The sequence below is a fragment of the Mastacembelus armatus genome, chromosome 3, assembly GCF_900324485.2.
Source record: "Mastacembelus armatus chromosome 3, fMasArm1.2, whole genome shotgun sequence".
Lineage (NCBI taxonomy): Eukaryota > Metazoa > Chordata > Actinopteri > Synbranchiformes > Mastacembelidae > Mastacembelus > Mastacembelus armatus.
In genome coordinates, this window is record NC_046635.1 from 22,807,190 (window position 1) to 22,823,948 (window position 16,759).

Here is a 16,759-nt window from a genome sequence, read left to right on the forward strand (position 1 = left end):
TATCTGACAAGAACCAAATGAAAAATTGTATATAGTTATTATTTGTACATATTTTCATTATTCTATGTCAGACTTATGGCCGATATACTATTTTTCTTGTTTTTTGTATTGTTCTGTAATACATTAACTTAAAATACTGTGTACTTTTCATTAAATACTTATCTTGGATCGCCTTGTGTTATAAAAACACATCATGCATCAGTTGAGTTCGCTTTAATACTGGCAGCTACCATCTTAATAGTCTATACAGAACCTGGTGTGACATTAAGCGGGTGTAGAATTTTCAGTAGAGGTCCATAGACCTGCGTTGTTGTGAGCCTTTGCATCTGGTTTTACGTTTAATTTGTCTATATATAATATTTGATTCTACTGACTGTTTAAAACAACAACCAGTAAAAAAAAAAAAAAAAAAACTATGAACAACGTAAGCTGAATGAAATGAAATGAATGAAACTTTGGTATTTCCCACATAATTAAACGCAGCACAAACAATGCCACGTCAGCTGAGCAGCGCAGCGCAGTATAAAAGTCACATGACTCCTGTCACCACGTGACAGTCTGGACCTGGACGTTATCATGGCTGCAGCACCACGGTGAGTTTTCTGTGTTACGACTGCACCGTGACAACTACATATGTGTGTTTATTTAAAGTCAGTTTTACAAAGTGGTTTTAGCTTTTACTGTCACAGCAACCCACCTCGGCTCGCCTCACAATAACGCTGCTCTCAGCCAGATGCGTTATATCGTCACTTCTACTACAAATAATAATATAATAATAATAATAATATAATAATAATAATAATACGACTACTGCTACTAATAATAATACCAACATCTTTTAGAGTTCAATTTCAAAAGGTTATTGTGAACGTTTTAAACTTAAAACCGGATACAATCACTTAAATATGTGGTTAAATGTTTTTGACTGTTTTTCCGTTAGTTTAACTGTTCAGAGATTTAGTTTCGCTTTCGTCTGTGCGCACTTTTTGCAATGTGAACTAGAATTATGGAGAATATTTGTGAAACCCAGTGATTCGCAGCTTTCAGACAACTTTGGGATTCTGTGTGAATATAAAGTGCGTTATAAATAAAAATGTATTATTATTATTACATGAGCTCTCATCAAATTACAGTTTCCTTTTTTAGCCATTCACTCGTGATCAGATTTATCATGGGGTCCCCCTAGGGGCCATGACCCCCTGTTTGGGAACCAATGAGCTGAATTCTATAATTATATGTTTTGTTTTCTCACAGAAACATGCAGTGATGTTTTCTTGGTGTCAACATGACATGCAGTACATCTTACAGTAATTATTCTGCAGCCATGAAATAATCATGTCAGGAGAACAAGCTCTGCACTCTTGTGATTACAAGACAAAAAAGGCTGACGTCTTGTGATTTAAAAAAAAAAAAGTCTGCTGTGATCATCATAAAAATGTAAGGCGGAAGCAGACATATCTGCCAGATTGCCTCATCACAGACTGCAGAAATTGGAGCAAACAACTCTTTATAGTATTATGTAATCCAGTACAACAGAAAGGATGCTTTCAAAAATTAACTTGGCTTAATCAATACGTTCTAAAATCTTTGGAAAAGTGGACATAGAGTAGATTTACAATAGACAATTAAGTTTTTTTCTGGGTTGATGCCAGTCAGAGTTGAGATTACATTTGAGTATGTGTTTCTATATGACTGCTTCAATAGCAATATTACTTACCACCTCACTGTAGCTGATCTGGCCTTACAGATGCACATTCATATCTGTAAACTCAGTCATCTATGAGCGATACCACAAACCCTGAGCCATAAAATAGTGTGAGGTTATGGATTAACCTTTGGTACTGTCCAGACTGAATCAGATATATTGTTTTGTTATCTTCTCAGCAAAGCCATGGCAGATAGCAAGATTTATAACCTGCAATACCTCTCACTTACAAGGCTGTGATCGGTCTATATCTGTATCTTAATTCTTTCTGAAAGCAGCCTGGACTGTGGTTCAGCCACGTCTTCAGACTCAAATCTACTGACGAGGTCCTGGGAATTATCTCCAGACAGAACTGGAAATATAATAGGTCTCCTCTCCCCGCTCAACAGACACATGATCCTGCTGCATGTGCTTATAGACTTTTCTATCAAAGCTCTAATTCTCTATTTTCACAGCAGTGACAAATACTTCAACAGGATCAAGTGTTGAAAAAAAACAAACATACCTTTATGAGAAAGTGAGAGATAGGAAACTTCAATTGTTGTGTTTGACCTAGAAGTGCAGGTAATTTGCTGCATAATTAAGGACAGATTAAGGATGTGAATCCATTGGCCCAGTAATGTGGTTTGATCTCATTTGTCAAATTCTGTTTAAAAACTGAAATCACAACAGCTCCAACTTCACAATGCAGAAGACATTACATTTATTTCTTCTCTCTGCAGGTGCTATATATTTTTCTGAACAGACATTTTTGTTTCCACCATCATCAAAGTTGATTTACGTGTAAACATCATATGAACACAGCAGGGAATCAAAGAATTGTGGAATGATGGTAGGGACAACATAGACAAAATTATGTTGTGGGCATCTCCACCACAGGAAAATCTCAACCTAGGTCCAAAACCCATTTGAATTCCAGCATGTATTCTGTCCTTTCAGACCCGTCTACTGGCTTGGTCATGACACCCTGAGGGTGTCCGCTGCTCTGTTTGCTGAGAACCGCAGACGACTGTGTAAAGGGCTAAAAGAGAAAGATGGAGTGGTGCCACAGTCACTGGTGGTGCTGCAGGGAGGAGAGCAAAAGCAGAGGTACTGCACAGACACAGACCTCCTTTTCAGGCAGGTAAGTTATCTTCATTTAACTCTGAGACTGAGGTTGAAATGGGGACAAGCTCTTATGTACCTTCTGCATGTGCTGTTTTCTCTATTTGATACATTCCCTACAGTGCTCTGAGGCCAGTTTATCGAAGTGCCACAAAAACCTCACTGGCTTCTCATAAAATCAAGTGCAGATGTGAGCTTCTCTAGTACAGTGCTTCCTCACGGTGTCAGAAATATGTAGGACAGCCACCCTGCCCAGAAAACACTGTTTTTTGTTTTTTTTTTTTGTCTTTTTTTTTTTTTTTTTTTTAATCTCAGTCAGTGTCAGTATCTTTTCAACACTCCTCCCTAAGCCTATTACTGTAATTAAATAAATACCAGCTGGGCAGGCACATTGTAGGTTTTGTTTTGTTTGGGAACACTGAACTAACCTCTCCTAACCTAACTGGCCTAATCAAGGACAACATCTCATCTCTCATGTAATAATCTGACCATATTTTGCTAACTTCCTGCTTTTTATTCTTTAACATTAAAATGTCCTGAACTCCTCTTTCAATTCTGTAGGAGTCTTTCTTCCACTGGGCCTTTGGAGTAACGGAGGCTGACTGTTATGGAGCCATTGATGTGGACACAGGGAGATCCATCCTTTTTGTTCCTAAACTGCCTGAAAGCTACGCTACTTGGATGGGAGAGTGAGTTGCACTAATTCTGAAAAAGGCCAAGAGTCATCACCAGCTGGTTGCATAGCTGTGGAAGGGCTGACAGAGTAACTCGCTACACATTTAGATCATCTTTATATTTAGTTAATTAATCATAAATGCTGCCAGAAAACCAATCCTAATGTGCTTATCTTCCAATCCTCCTTTGTGACATGTTTGATACAAGCCTTCTATTTCTACACATGCTACACAGTAATATACTCAAATAGGAAATATATGCAGCAGGCTAATTTGTGAAGACAGGTTGTGAACTTAAAGAAACTACATCCTATGCTTGAGATAATCAGTGAAACTAAAGGACATAATGATCTGGAAATAACCTGTAGGCTTTTTACCATGTCATCACGTTTCCCTGATCTATAAAACTTTGAAGCAGCTTTGTCGTCTGTGTTTTAAAAAAAAAAAAAAAAAAATCCTTTTACTTAGGAGCTAGTTGATCAACACTTGAGTGTTCTGGGTTCTTCATTAGTTTTGTTTCCCCTTTCTGAACATTGTCCTAATTACGTCAAACTTCATTAACTCCTCAATTTAATTTTTTTTTTTTTTTTTTTCTTTCTTTTTTTTAAAGATGATGTTATGATTTTCAGCGTTGCATGTTTTGCATCTGTTGACAGGATCTTTCCTAAAGAGCACTTCAAGGAGAAGTATGCTGTTGATGAGGTGCATTACACCTGTGATGTAAGTCCACCTGGGTTGGTCTTTACAGTCTCTGTATGTGTGACCTTTTTTCTGTGCAGTAACTGAACCTTGATGTTAAGTCAGCCAACTATGAAGTCACAGGAAAGGACATTAGAGCGTCAGCAGGCGGTTTTAAAGGTGAAAGTCATCATTCCTTTATTTGAACCTCCAGGCAAAAAATGAGATCAGTGGAACCAGATAGTAGAACCAACATTCGCTGTCAGTACAAAGCATGGCCATATTTACATTCTAATGATATAAAATAGAAATTAATATTACAAGATAGGGCTGCATGGTGGATGTGTTGCCTCACAGCAAGATGGTTCCTGGTTCGAAACCCAGCAGTGGCCTTTCTGTGTGGAGTTTACATGTTTTCCCTGTGCTTGCATGGATTTTCTCTTGGTACTCTGGTTTCCTCCCACAGTCCAAAAACACGTATGTCAGTCACCAGTGAGCACACCAACAGAGTTAAACCAATAAAATTCTCTGGGGGCTTGTATTTTATATTTTATTTTAATTTTATACTCAGTTCTCTTCATTTTAACAACCTAGTCTAAAAATGTACTCCTGTCCAGACTGTCTCTAATGCCTGTTTTAAGAATGGGAGAAAACAGGTATATTGGTGTTGAAAGCAGGTTCTCAGGGGAGCTATAGCCTATTGGTGGGCTGACAGCTCCAAAGCTGGTTTTGAAGTATACATTTTGACAAATCAAAACAATATTCACACTATAACAGCTTTCACTGGCCAACAAATCACCTAGAAATTTGCTTTTGAAATGATCACACATAATTTTACAATCTTTTCATTGATAATGTAACCTTTAGATGACTCATCCTGCGGTTGATATTTAGGGTATTTTTACATCTCTGCACCTGCCTGACGTGTCAGATTTCCTAATTAGCCACAGATTATCACTTCAATCAACAGCCAGTTCTTCCGTGAAATAAAAGAAGCTTAACACTGCAGTATAATTTTAGAAAACATTAATTCATGTAATAACTCCAGCAGCATGGGTTTAAATAGTGTCACCTAGCTGACAAAGAAATCAACTGCCTCTGTTGAGCATTCAGTTGGTAATGTTGCTGATAGAAGGCCATAATAGAGGATATTTCTTTTTTAGTAGAATCGGGTCATGAATATTTTAGCACTATTCGAACAAAGCTATGAAAGGTATTGTTGCACGTACACTTCTCTCAGCACTACCCTGCTTAATATACAAACAGTTCATGGTTTACTTCTTAAATGAATCAGTTTTTGGACAAATACAGAAATGTTTTAATTCCTCTTCCTCCTTTTTTTTTTTAATATATTGTTGCCAGTGTTTTGAGGATATTTTAAGAACATTTGTGTGTGCAATGAGTGACATTTGCCTTCTCAAACTTCTCTTGTGTTGCTGCAAGTAAGCACTTTTATTTTAAGCTCTCGTGTGGAGCTTTTCTTTACCTAACTTTAGTATGTTTTACTCTACAACTCCAGACATGAGTGAATCCTATTCATAGCATAAACTGCAATTCCAAATCAAGGAAACCAATATCATATACCATTATATTTAAAGCAGATAGTTTAGACTCCTGAATGTTTTAAAAGTTATGTGGTCATCTTAATATCTAATCACAACAATTATTATACTGTCTAAAAATACTGCAGTTTAGATTTTAGGTGTTAGGAACAGACAATACAGTGAATATGTTTGGAAGCCATTTATAATAAAAAATAATATATAATACCCACATTCCAACGTTACCACAGTGTGTGTGTGTGTGAACTTTGAGTCAGGGCTCTGTTATCTGACATTTAGGCTGTTGGCAGAGAAGTAATAAAGTCACTTGGGGTTGTCATTTGCTATGCTGCTGAGTACCAGAGAGGCTACGTAGCCACAATGACCTTTATTCTGCAGCCTGATGGTAGAAAAAAACCACTGTGTGCTGTCTCTGCTGTGCATCTCAGTCCACTAATGACTCCCTGTGTTTCCCTGCAGATTGCTGATGTCCTGTCCAACCTGAGCCCAGCAGTGCTCCTAACACTGGTATGCATCACTCTTCCCTTACCTAACTACAGCTAGTGATACAACAGTTTACTTTCTAACAAATAACTGAGCAGTTCTTCGAGTGTGGGGTGTTTTACGGGGAGAGTTTTAGGGATGATAGCTTCCACCTCACTATCTTATCAAAATAAAAATAATGAATCTGTTCTATTTTTATATGTAAACCACTAAATATTGGTGCCTGTTAACATCTGTTGTTGACAATTTCAAACAATAACCTGTCATGTTATAAATCATCAGCATGAATATAAACCAATTTACTGTACAGACATGCAAATGCACTTGGCAATGATGTCATTTTTGTGTTTGTTCATCTCTCTGTGCAGCGAGGACAGAATACAGACAGTGGGAGCATCTGCCGTGAAGCTTCCTTTGAAGGCATTAGTCGGTATGTTTAATTGGCATCAGTTTGCTTTAACATAATTATAAGTTCTTTGGGGAGGGTTTTTTATTTTTTCCTATTTTTAAACCAAAGTATACAACAGATTCTCATGCATACTGATTGTTGCTGATCACCCTAATTCTAGGGTACTCCAAAGAGTATAAGGCTCTTGCTTTTGCTTGTTATCAGTTAATAGTAATGTTACTGTTTTCCTCAGGATTGGGCTTTGTTCTTTGTTTAACCTAATACATTACACTATTTTACCTACTCTACAGCCTGACCTGAACAAGAAGTCTTCTTCTTATTTTAAAGGTATATCCATTAGGTTGCATTTTTATATCTTAATGTTGTTTCTCGTTACTTTATCAGCTTTCAAGTGAACAACACTCATTTACACCCAGTCATTGTGGAATGGTAAGTAATTAAATTTGTTTTATAATATTTTTAAAAAGTCCCCTTGATATGAGAATGATTGTAGATTAGCCTTTAATTACCTTCAGGTTTCTTAAGTCAGATTTTGCTTTTTAATGATGTTTACCTCACAAACCTTGGCAATTACAGCTGCCCACTCAGGTAATTCTGTGTCTGCAATCAGAAACGGGGGCTTTTCGTTGGTTGTTTTCTCCCCTCTTAACGCCAGAAACCAGTCCACACAGATGTAATGGACTTCGTGCTTGCCTGGATGTCCTTGGCATTAGAGTTTGCACCCTCCAGATGAATTGACATTTTCTGAAATAAGGAGGAATGCTTTTCAGGCACACCTCCTGGGGAGAGAGTTGATTGAACCCCTCTGCCCCCTCCTTTCTCAGCAGCTCACATGGTTATCTTTTAATAAGCTATTTTCTTTTAAAACTTTCATTAGCATAACTGCTGGTTACCATTGCCTTGTTATTTACTTGGTTCTATTATTGTAGACATCCTTAATACTTTCCAGTATGTATTTCATTTCTAGCCAACTAAGTGCAGCTACTGACAAATAAGAAATGGTAAGGATGAGTCAGCAGGAAAACTTGAGTTGTAGTACACTTTCAAATTCAGATTTAAATCACAGTTTGTTATATTTTATTGTTTTGAAACATTTTCAGCAGCTCTGAAACAGATTTCCCCTAGAATAACAAGGAATGAGTGTATTAACATTCCTGGGAAGGATGGGCAGTGCTAGACAGTTGCTCTCTACATCACTACTGTATTAGCAGGGTATATTAGAAAAGATGCATTTCAAAAACTCAATTTCCATCATCACAGTGCAGTTACTGCATTCCTTGTGATTAATGTGAGAGTGGAGTAGGAGCATCAGTGTTGTTTGGTGGTGCATTCTTCATACTGTGCGTTGATAAACTGGCAGTGTAATCAGTAGAGAGAGAACCAGCCTCTCATATAATGTTCCTGTCTGTGTCTGCAGCCGTTTGATTAAGACTGATATGGAGCTTGAAGTCCTGCGCTACACCAACAGGATTTCTAGTGAAGCCCACAAAATGGTGAGAGCCTTCACTGTTGTACAGAGCATCTGCAAGGGTGCTTAAATTTTAAACTGACAAAAGAAAGGAATAAAGAAATGGAAAGTTCGAAAATTAAACACCTAAAGCATTAAAGTATCAAACAGCTTAGAGAGTTTAAGACTTGCCAAAAGGATTCAAACATGTCAGGGTCCTCTAAGGCTATAAACTGTTTAAATGCTATCGATTTTAACCTCAAAAAGTAACTCGGAGGCCAGCAGTTAACAGAGATAGCCTTTGACCAATAAGCTGCAACATTAAAGCAATATTTTACTCCTGCACAGGATCTCGCTTCACCATGAATAACCTCTTCAGGTGTCGAGAACTGTTATGTTACAATGTTCTCAGTCCTCTGAAATCACCATGAGCATTCAATAATGTTTTCTCCCCTTGTTACAAATATCATAATTACACTTAGTTTTCAAAGCTTTGTTGTCCCTAAAAGCCACCCAGATTTTCAGTTGTGACATGGCCTGTAGGTGTGTGATTTTAAAAAAAAAAAAAAAGAAAAAAAAAAAAAAGGAAAATGTCCCAAATCAGCAAATATGAGAGAAATTCAACTCACAACTCTGTTCTCATTTTGTGTAAATTATCAGCATGATTGTGGTTATAATTGTAGTGTTATGTTAAAGTATAAAAGTGCAGATTACATGGCAAGTGGAGAAGTATCAAATAAAAAGAGGGAAAGCAATATGAGGAAGTTATTCTAACCTACTGTTTGACCTAGTTCTAAGTTTCTGATTTGCACATAGGAGTAAAAAGCACATAATTGAAGCTAAATTATAATGTGTTATACATCACATCAGAGAAGAGCTTAAGGTGTGACAGGCACACAGAGTGCCACATGGCGAACTGTTATGTCAGGTACACAGAAAATGATTGAGGGTCTGGTGCTTTTTGCACAGAGTGAACATTGAAATCTATTTTAAGAGTTTGCTAATCATATATAGTCAAACTTTCTTTCTCTTTTAGGTCATGAAGCATGTGAAGCCTGGACAGAAAGAATATGAAATGGAGAGGTAAGTGGTGCAGTTTCTCGGTGCACTTGTACAGACCCATATTAGATGTCAAGACTCACACAGACTGTCTAGCTACAGCATGTGGATTGGATAGACATCATTCTAATACAGTCTCTCTATATATAATATTTTACCAAAATATCATTATTGAATGAGTTGAACCAGAAAAGAGCAGCAGGTGAGTAGCTAGCAGTTTGTATGCACAGCTCTACTCACCCCCTTGAAAGTTGGATCTGGTTCCAGTCTCTTCTCTGATGTAACATGGTGTCATCTGGCTTAGCACAGCATTGGCCAATGACCATCATGCATAGCATGCATGGCATGTGATTGGTGACAACCAATTATACACCACTTGACAACTTTGTAGAATACAATCAGAGTATTACAATTCACTCTGCTTTTAGCATCCAGTAATCCTTTAAATGCAAATCAGTTCCTCCAACTTTACCTTCCAGCTGGTATATTATTCAGTCAGCAGTACATGAAACAACATCAACACATCCCGCTGCATTTTTTTCCTACACAAGACAATTTGCAGTCTGCTTACAGCATTATTATGGGTGTGACCTGAAATGACCCTGGTAGACTTAACACAGAGATCAGCTGTCAATCACATTTGTTTGCTTTTGCTGTGTAAGGAGAACCAGGAACACCGACACAGCATTGTGATGCTATTAAGATCCTAAGGGCGTCATGCACTTGACTGTGTTTCAAGTAAAGAACAAGTGCTGAATAAATCCTTAAAGCGCAGAGTCAGGAAGAAGACAGTGAAAGTCCTTAAGCTAATTGATGTTTTCTCTGATCTCTGCTGTACTGAAATTGCTTCTTTGTTTCTTACTGGCGTTTTTCTCTTAAGGACTCTTTTTTTTTTTTTTTTTAAACTACTTCTTCTCCCTTGCAGCCTGTTCCAGCACTATTGCTACACCAAAGGGGGGATGCGCCACACCTCATACACCTGTATCTGTGGAACGTAAGGCTTTGCTGATTAATTTTGCCTATTATATTTCTAACTTAGTTGCTTAATATAATTATTTATTTTCCTATGGTCTTAACTGCATATAATGTTGCCAGTTAAAATCTTAAGACAGAACCCTTCAAGATTTTACAAATACTTAACATGATGCAAAACACCCTTCTTCCAGCCAACATCCATCCCCTTATTCTTTTGAACACAACACAGAGGTAAGGGTGCAGAGGGGCTTGAACTCTGTAATCCTATATCTTGTCAGTCAAAACAAACTGTACCTGCTAAAGCAATACATCACCTCCCTTTCTATTGCAGGGTTATGGCTAGCTAACAGTGTCATTACGGATGAAGAACTTTGAAGTGTTTTTACTAATCATTCCCTGGCCTTTTGTGTAAAAGGCCATGTGTAATGAGTGCCTCCCAGGTATTAATGGTCAAACATGCAAGCTATTTTCCTGTTCACGTTAAGCCCTTGGAAAATGAGGAGGATGCTGTCTTCATTTAAACTCGTTTAATTAGTGACATTACCATCTAATAGCATAGCAGGTTTTCATTATGTTGTTTACTATTTGTGCACCTTTTAATTTTCACATTTGTGCAGGGGCAACAATTCCTCTGTCCTCCACTATGGCCACGCTGGGGCTCCCAATGACAAGACCATTCAAGATGGAGACATGTGGTGAGTAGCTTTTAATGGTTTTTCTCTTCCCCAATTTCTAAATACAAGAACTTCAACATATACAGTGGGTACGGAAAGTATTCAGACCCCTTTAAATTTTTCACTCTTTGTGTCATTGCAGCCATTTGCCAAAATCAAAAAAGTTCATTTTATTTCTCATTAATGTACACTCAGCACCCCATCTTGACAGAAAAAAACAGAAATGTAGAAATTTTTGCAAATTTATTAAAAAAGAAAAACTGAAATATCACATGGTCATAAGTATTCAGACCCTGTGCTCATATTGAGTAGAAGCACCCTTTTGAGCTAGTACAGCCATGAGTCTTCTTGGGAATGATGCAACAAGTTTTTTACACCTGGATTTGGGATCCTCTGCCATTCTTCCTTGCAGATCCTCTCCAGTTCTGTCAGGTTGGATGGTGAACGTTGGTGGACAGCCATTTTCAGGTCTCTCCAGAGATGCTCAATTGGGTTTAGGTCAGGGCTCTGGCTGGGCCAGTCAAGAACGGTCACAGAGTTGTTCCGAAGCCACTCCTTTGTTATTTTAGCTGTGTGCTTAGGGTCATTGTCCTGTTGAAAGGTGAACCTTCGGCCCAGTCTGAGGTCCTGAGCACTCTGGAAGAGGTTTTCTTCCAGGATATCTCTGTACTTGGCCGCATTCATCTTTCCTTCAATTGCAACCAGTCGTCCTGTCCCTGCAGCTGAAAAACACCCCCACAACATGATGCTCCCACCACCATGTTTCACTCTAGGGATTGTATTGGGCAGGTGATGAGCAGTGCCTGGTTTTCTCCACACATACCGCTTAGAATTAACACCAAAAAGTTCAATCTTGGTCTCATCAGACCAGAGGATCTTATTTCTCATAGTCTGGGAGTCCTTCATGTGTTTTTTGGCAAACTCTATGCGGGCTTTCATGTGTCTTGCACTGAGGAGAGGCTTCCGTCGGGCCACTCTGCCATAAAGCCACGACTGGTGGAGGGCTGCAGTGATAGTTGACTTTGTGGAACTTTCTCCCATCTCCCTACAGCATCTCTGGAGCTCAGCCACAGTGATCTTTGGGTTCTTCTTTACCTCTCTCACCAAGGCTCTTCTCCCACGATTGCTCAGTTTGGCTGGACGGCCAGGTCTAGGAAGAGTTCTGGTCGTCCCAAACTTTTTCCGTTTGAGGATTATGGAGGCCACTGTGCTCTTGAGTGCTGCAGAAATACTTTCGTAACCTTGGCCAGATCTGTGCCTTGCCACAATTCTGTCTCTGAGCTCCTTGGGCAGTTCCTTCGACCTCATGATTCTCATTTGCTCTGACATGCACTGTGAGCTGTAAGGTCTTATATAGACAGGTGTGTGCCTTTCCTAATCAAGTCCAATCAGTTTAATTAAACACAGCTGGACTCCAATGAAGGAGCAGAACCATCTCAAGGAGGATCAGAAGAAATGGACAGCATGTGAGTTAAATATGAGTGTCATTGCAAAGGGTCTGAATACTTATGACCATGTGATATTTCAGTTTTTCTTTTTTAATAAATTTGCAAAAATTTCTACATTTCTGTTTTTTTCTGCCAAGATGGGGTGCTGAGTGTACATTAATGAGAAATAAAATGAACTTTTTTGATTTTGGCAAATGGCTGCAATGACACACAGAGTGAAAAATTTAAAGGGGTCTGAATACTTTCCGTACCCACTGTAATTCACTCTCAAAGTTTGTCTCACTTCCTAAAGAGGGAGCTGTTGTGTCACTGTCTGACCATTTTTTTCCCACATACTAACCTCCACAGGCCCCTGTGTAATGCTCTTTAGTTAAATGTGTCTAAATAACAGTGTTACTGCTGTGTTTTCCCTTTATATTTACTGTGTTCTATTTATACATATTTGTGACACTTTGAACAACTCAGACACAATCCCAAAACACTTTAGATATCACTTTAATTGAATCTGTTCTGATGTTTTGTCCCCTGCAGTCTGTTTGACATGGGTGGAGAGTACTACTGCTACTCATCAGATATCACCTGCTCCTTCCCGGCCAATGGCAAGTTCACTGCAGACCAGAGGGCCATCTACGAAGCCGTACTTAAGTCCTCCCGAGCTGTCATGGCTGCCATGAAACCAGGTTATACTCTTTTCGGCTTAATGATGTAGTACATGTATTGACATACAAAAGTAAATTCAGGGAAGTACTTACCTTATAACTGTTATCAGGGCAGGGTTAATTTCTATTATTTTGTTTAATTTTAGAAGCCTTTTTGTTTTTGTAAAATACAAATCATAGTAGTTAGAATTTCCAATATTTTAAAGACAAAGTCTTTATTTATTGTTTGCCAGTTTCTTTGAACGACTACACAACTAAAGTAGGTCAAATGTAAACCTGCTTTTTGATTCATACCTGAGATGTTTTCAGACCTATACTAACATCTATACTTCAACTCAAAGAAATTGTTCCTCAATAACTACTTGTGTTAAAGGTGTGAAGTGGACTGACATGCACCGCCTGGCTGACCGGATTCACCTGGAGGAGCTGGTGAAGATCGGCATCCTGCATGGCAGTGTAGAGGACATGTTGAAGGTCCACCTGGGCTCTGTCTTCATGCCCCACGGCCTGGGACACCTTCTGGGCATCGACGTGCACGATGTGGGAGGCTACCCTGAGGTGAGAGCAGAAGACTTCAGTTCTAAGATTGTCCACATCACAATCACAAGTAGTGTTCTAACAGCCAAAGTCTCCAGACAGAAGAAGAAGGAAACACACTCCTGTTCCTCCAATTTTAATGTGTCATCAATAATGGAGAGAGGCACGCTGGTGAAGTGAGAGTGAAACAAAAAGAGGCCAAGCTGCAGGAACAAGTTCAGGATGAGGACAGGAGAGAAGGAAGGGTGAACTGTTGTCTGAAGTGAACACTGAGTTTCCTGTTGTGGTGGAGGATTTTGTACAGTTGCACATTTGTGACCACTTAATACAAAAAACAGCTAACCCACAAAAGCAAATCTAACTGCTGCTGCCTGTTCACCATTTATCCGTAGATATCCTTCATCCAGCATAATAATTAAAACACTAGCTCATTGGTGTTATGAAACCATTTTTACTAAAGAGATTTTTTTTTTTTCTTGTGGAGCTTGGTTTTAATGAGCTGTGCTACTGTCCAGGGGATTGAGCGTATCAACGAGCCTGGTCTGAGGAGTCTTCGCATGGGCCGCCTTGTGCTGGAGAGGATGGTCCTCACTGTGGAGCCTGGCGTATACTTCATTAATCACCTGCTGGACCAGGCCCTGGCCAACCCTGCCCAGAGCTGTTTCATCAACAACCAAGTGCTGGCTCGCTTCCGTGGCTTTGGAGGGGTCAGTCTGCTTCATTTGCTTGATTTTTTTTTTTTTAGCTTTGGATTCACCAGATGGATCATGGAAATAAGACGTTTCTTAAAGACTAATAGTATTACAGTCTAAAATTAATGATTAAAGATTACTAGTCAACTTATATCCCCTGAGGGGTTTCCTTCTCTCATTTTAACTATAAAAGGAGTGAGCAACCCATGTTTATCGAGGGCCACTAGCCTGCTTATTTTCCAACTATCACTCCCCTACCCACTGTTGGTTACCTGTGTTCAGACACCATCTTAGATGAGGGTGGAGTGCGGGAAGACAGAGTGAACTGACATCTTCCAGCTTCTGATTGACTGAACCCACCTGTTCCAGTTAATCAACAAGTGGGTAGGGCAGGTGTAGTTGGAAAACAAGCAGGCCAGTGGGCCTTGAGGACCAGAATTATCCACCTGCTTAAGACATGGATCTGTAAATGTAAAAGCTATATGCTATGGGTTGTAGGAAATGTCATTCAATTTTGTATCCACATTTTATTCATAAAATCAGAGAACATGGTGAATCCAACAGAGAAACTGAGATCCATATTCAACATATCGATTCTTATGTGTTTACATTTTTGCATCATCTGAGTTTGCTATTCCATATCTCCTACTTTGACTGTACTATATTTGACTGACCACTCTGTCACCGCTCTTGGCAGGTTCGCATTGAAGATGACATCGCAGTGACAGCAAATGGGATAGAGCTGTTGACCTGCGTCCCTCGCACAGTGGAGGAGATCGAGGCAGTCATGGCTGACTCCACAAAAACCTTTAGCCCTGTGGTCAGCAGTGAAAAATTCTGAATTATATCTCTCTGTAGAGTCTACACCACACTCTTCAAAGTCATTTTTTTCTGCAGAAAATCTATTTCTCATCTAAACAATTTTCTAACTTCACTCCATAACAGATATACTAGTATTATTGATAAGCAGAATGAACACATCAGTATAAAGCAATAGCAAAGTTTCATACAGTCAATTTATAAAGCTTTTATAATGTATTGAAAATTGTGAATCAAAGTCATCTGACAGTTTCTAAACATTGATTTCTGTGCCTCCTGCCAAGTTTACTTTTGCTAAACAATTACCATTCTTATGTTACACAACAGAAAATAAACAACTATGTGCAGCAGGTTTGTTTAATTGGTATTTTGTATGGAAGAAATTACTTTCATATTTGAGACAATTTCCAATAAATAAATCAGTTAAAAGAACCTACATGCCTGTCGAGCGTGGGAGGAAGATAGTGTACCTGGAGGAAACACTGAACCAGCTGAACCACTGTACTAGGTACTTTGACCAAGAAAAATACAAGCGAGTTGAAAAAGAATAACACATTTGTTTTGAATAGAACTATCGATCTAGTATAACTTAGGCCGGTTTGCTTTCTAAATGTAGATGGATTAAATGGACCAAGTGCACCACAAAGCCTAATTTGGGAAGTTTATACAATATTTCAAGGTACCAGTCGGAGGGCTAGTGAGGGGATATTTTTTGGACAAGCAGATTGGTTTATCATCAGCTAAATTCACTGCAGCATGGCAACAGCTAGAGACAAACAGGATAGGATGCACAATTTCACCTTTACAGTAGTTTTTAAATCATGGTAGTTGAGATTATCAGAGCATTAGCGATCGTGGGAGGAGAGAGGCTTCACCCAGGGCAGTGCCTACCTCCTATAAGGGAGTACATAGATGGCATTACATATATCACTATGGCACTATACCAACAGTGGGTTAAGGATGAAGGTTAAGCCAGACAAATCAAGAACCTCAACTATAAAGGGTGTGCTTTCAAGTAAAACGTTAAAGATGAGAGGGCAAACTCAACAGTGAAGCCAGAGCAGATCCAAGGCTTGAGGAAGCAGGCAGTGGCTGCCACTAATAGGATGGAGACATCAAGCCTAGCTGTGGTGCCTGTAATATGGTGTGCTGCCACAATTGCTGTGGCCCCTGAAAATTACTAATGTGCCTGTTTTAAAGGTGCAGAACCTAGAGAATCTGTAGCGCTTGCATTAGAAGGTGGCTGGCAGCCCCACGCTGTTTCAGCAGGGTGACCTGATATGGTAAGGGGAATTTGCAGCTTCCAGTAACCAATTTAATGTGCAAAACAAGTGATGGTGCTGTCAAAGTCTATAGCAGTACACCACAAGTCTAAGCAGGGAGGAAATGGAACCTGAGGGAGACAGTTTTACAGCAGCAGTCAGACATAGAGACATCGTAGGGCAGGAATAGCATGGATGAGGTGGATTTGGTCAAAGCATAGCACAGTGTACTAACAACACGGTAACAGCAGCTGACAGGAGGAAATTGCTTGTAGAGGACATACAGAGCAAGAAAAAGCTGCTAGATGTGCAAAGGCAGTCAGGCAAAGAAGGGCCAGTGGGCGTGGTGGGACAAGGTATATAAAAACTCAAAGCAGGCTGAATTAGATTAATGTGAGGAGCAACTTATGATGTGCTGCCACCTCAAAAAAAAAATCATAGATAAATCATAAATAGACAAGGACCTAACATCCTTTCTGTAAAACAAACCTGGCAGACCAGGAGATATAGCCAAGAGCTGATGTGTCAAACAACAGTCATTGAGAGTGTTTAGAGGTAAACTCACTGGAAAC

General features: G+C 39.2%; 1 protein-coding gene across 1 annotated transcript; it reads left to right on the forward strand.

Moving 5' to 3' along the window:
- The first annotated feature begins 522 nt into the window (after positions 1 to 522).
- pepd (peptidase D) lies at positions 523 to 15,276 on the forward strand. Its single transcript, XM_026294087.1, has 15 exons — positions 523 to 593; positions 2,645 to 2,828; positions 3,371 to 3,498; positions 4,140 to 4,203; positions 6,183 to 6,230; positions 6,575 to 6,636; positions 7,000 to 7,044; positions 8,033 to 8,108; positions 9,099 to 9,145; positions 10,047 to 10,115; positions 10,714 to 10,791; positions 12,750 to 12,898; positions 13,251 to 13,435; positions 13,930 to 14,121; positions 14,804 to 15,276. Exons 1-15 carry the CDS (start codon positions 577 to 579, stop codon positions 14,945 to 14,947), a joined length of 1,488 nt encoding a protein of 495 aa, XP_026149872.1. The 5' UTR covers positions 523 to 576; the 3' UTR covers positions 14,948 to 15,276.
- Positions 15,277 to 16,759: the final 1,483 nt, after the last annotated feature.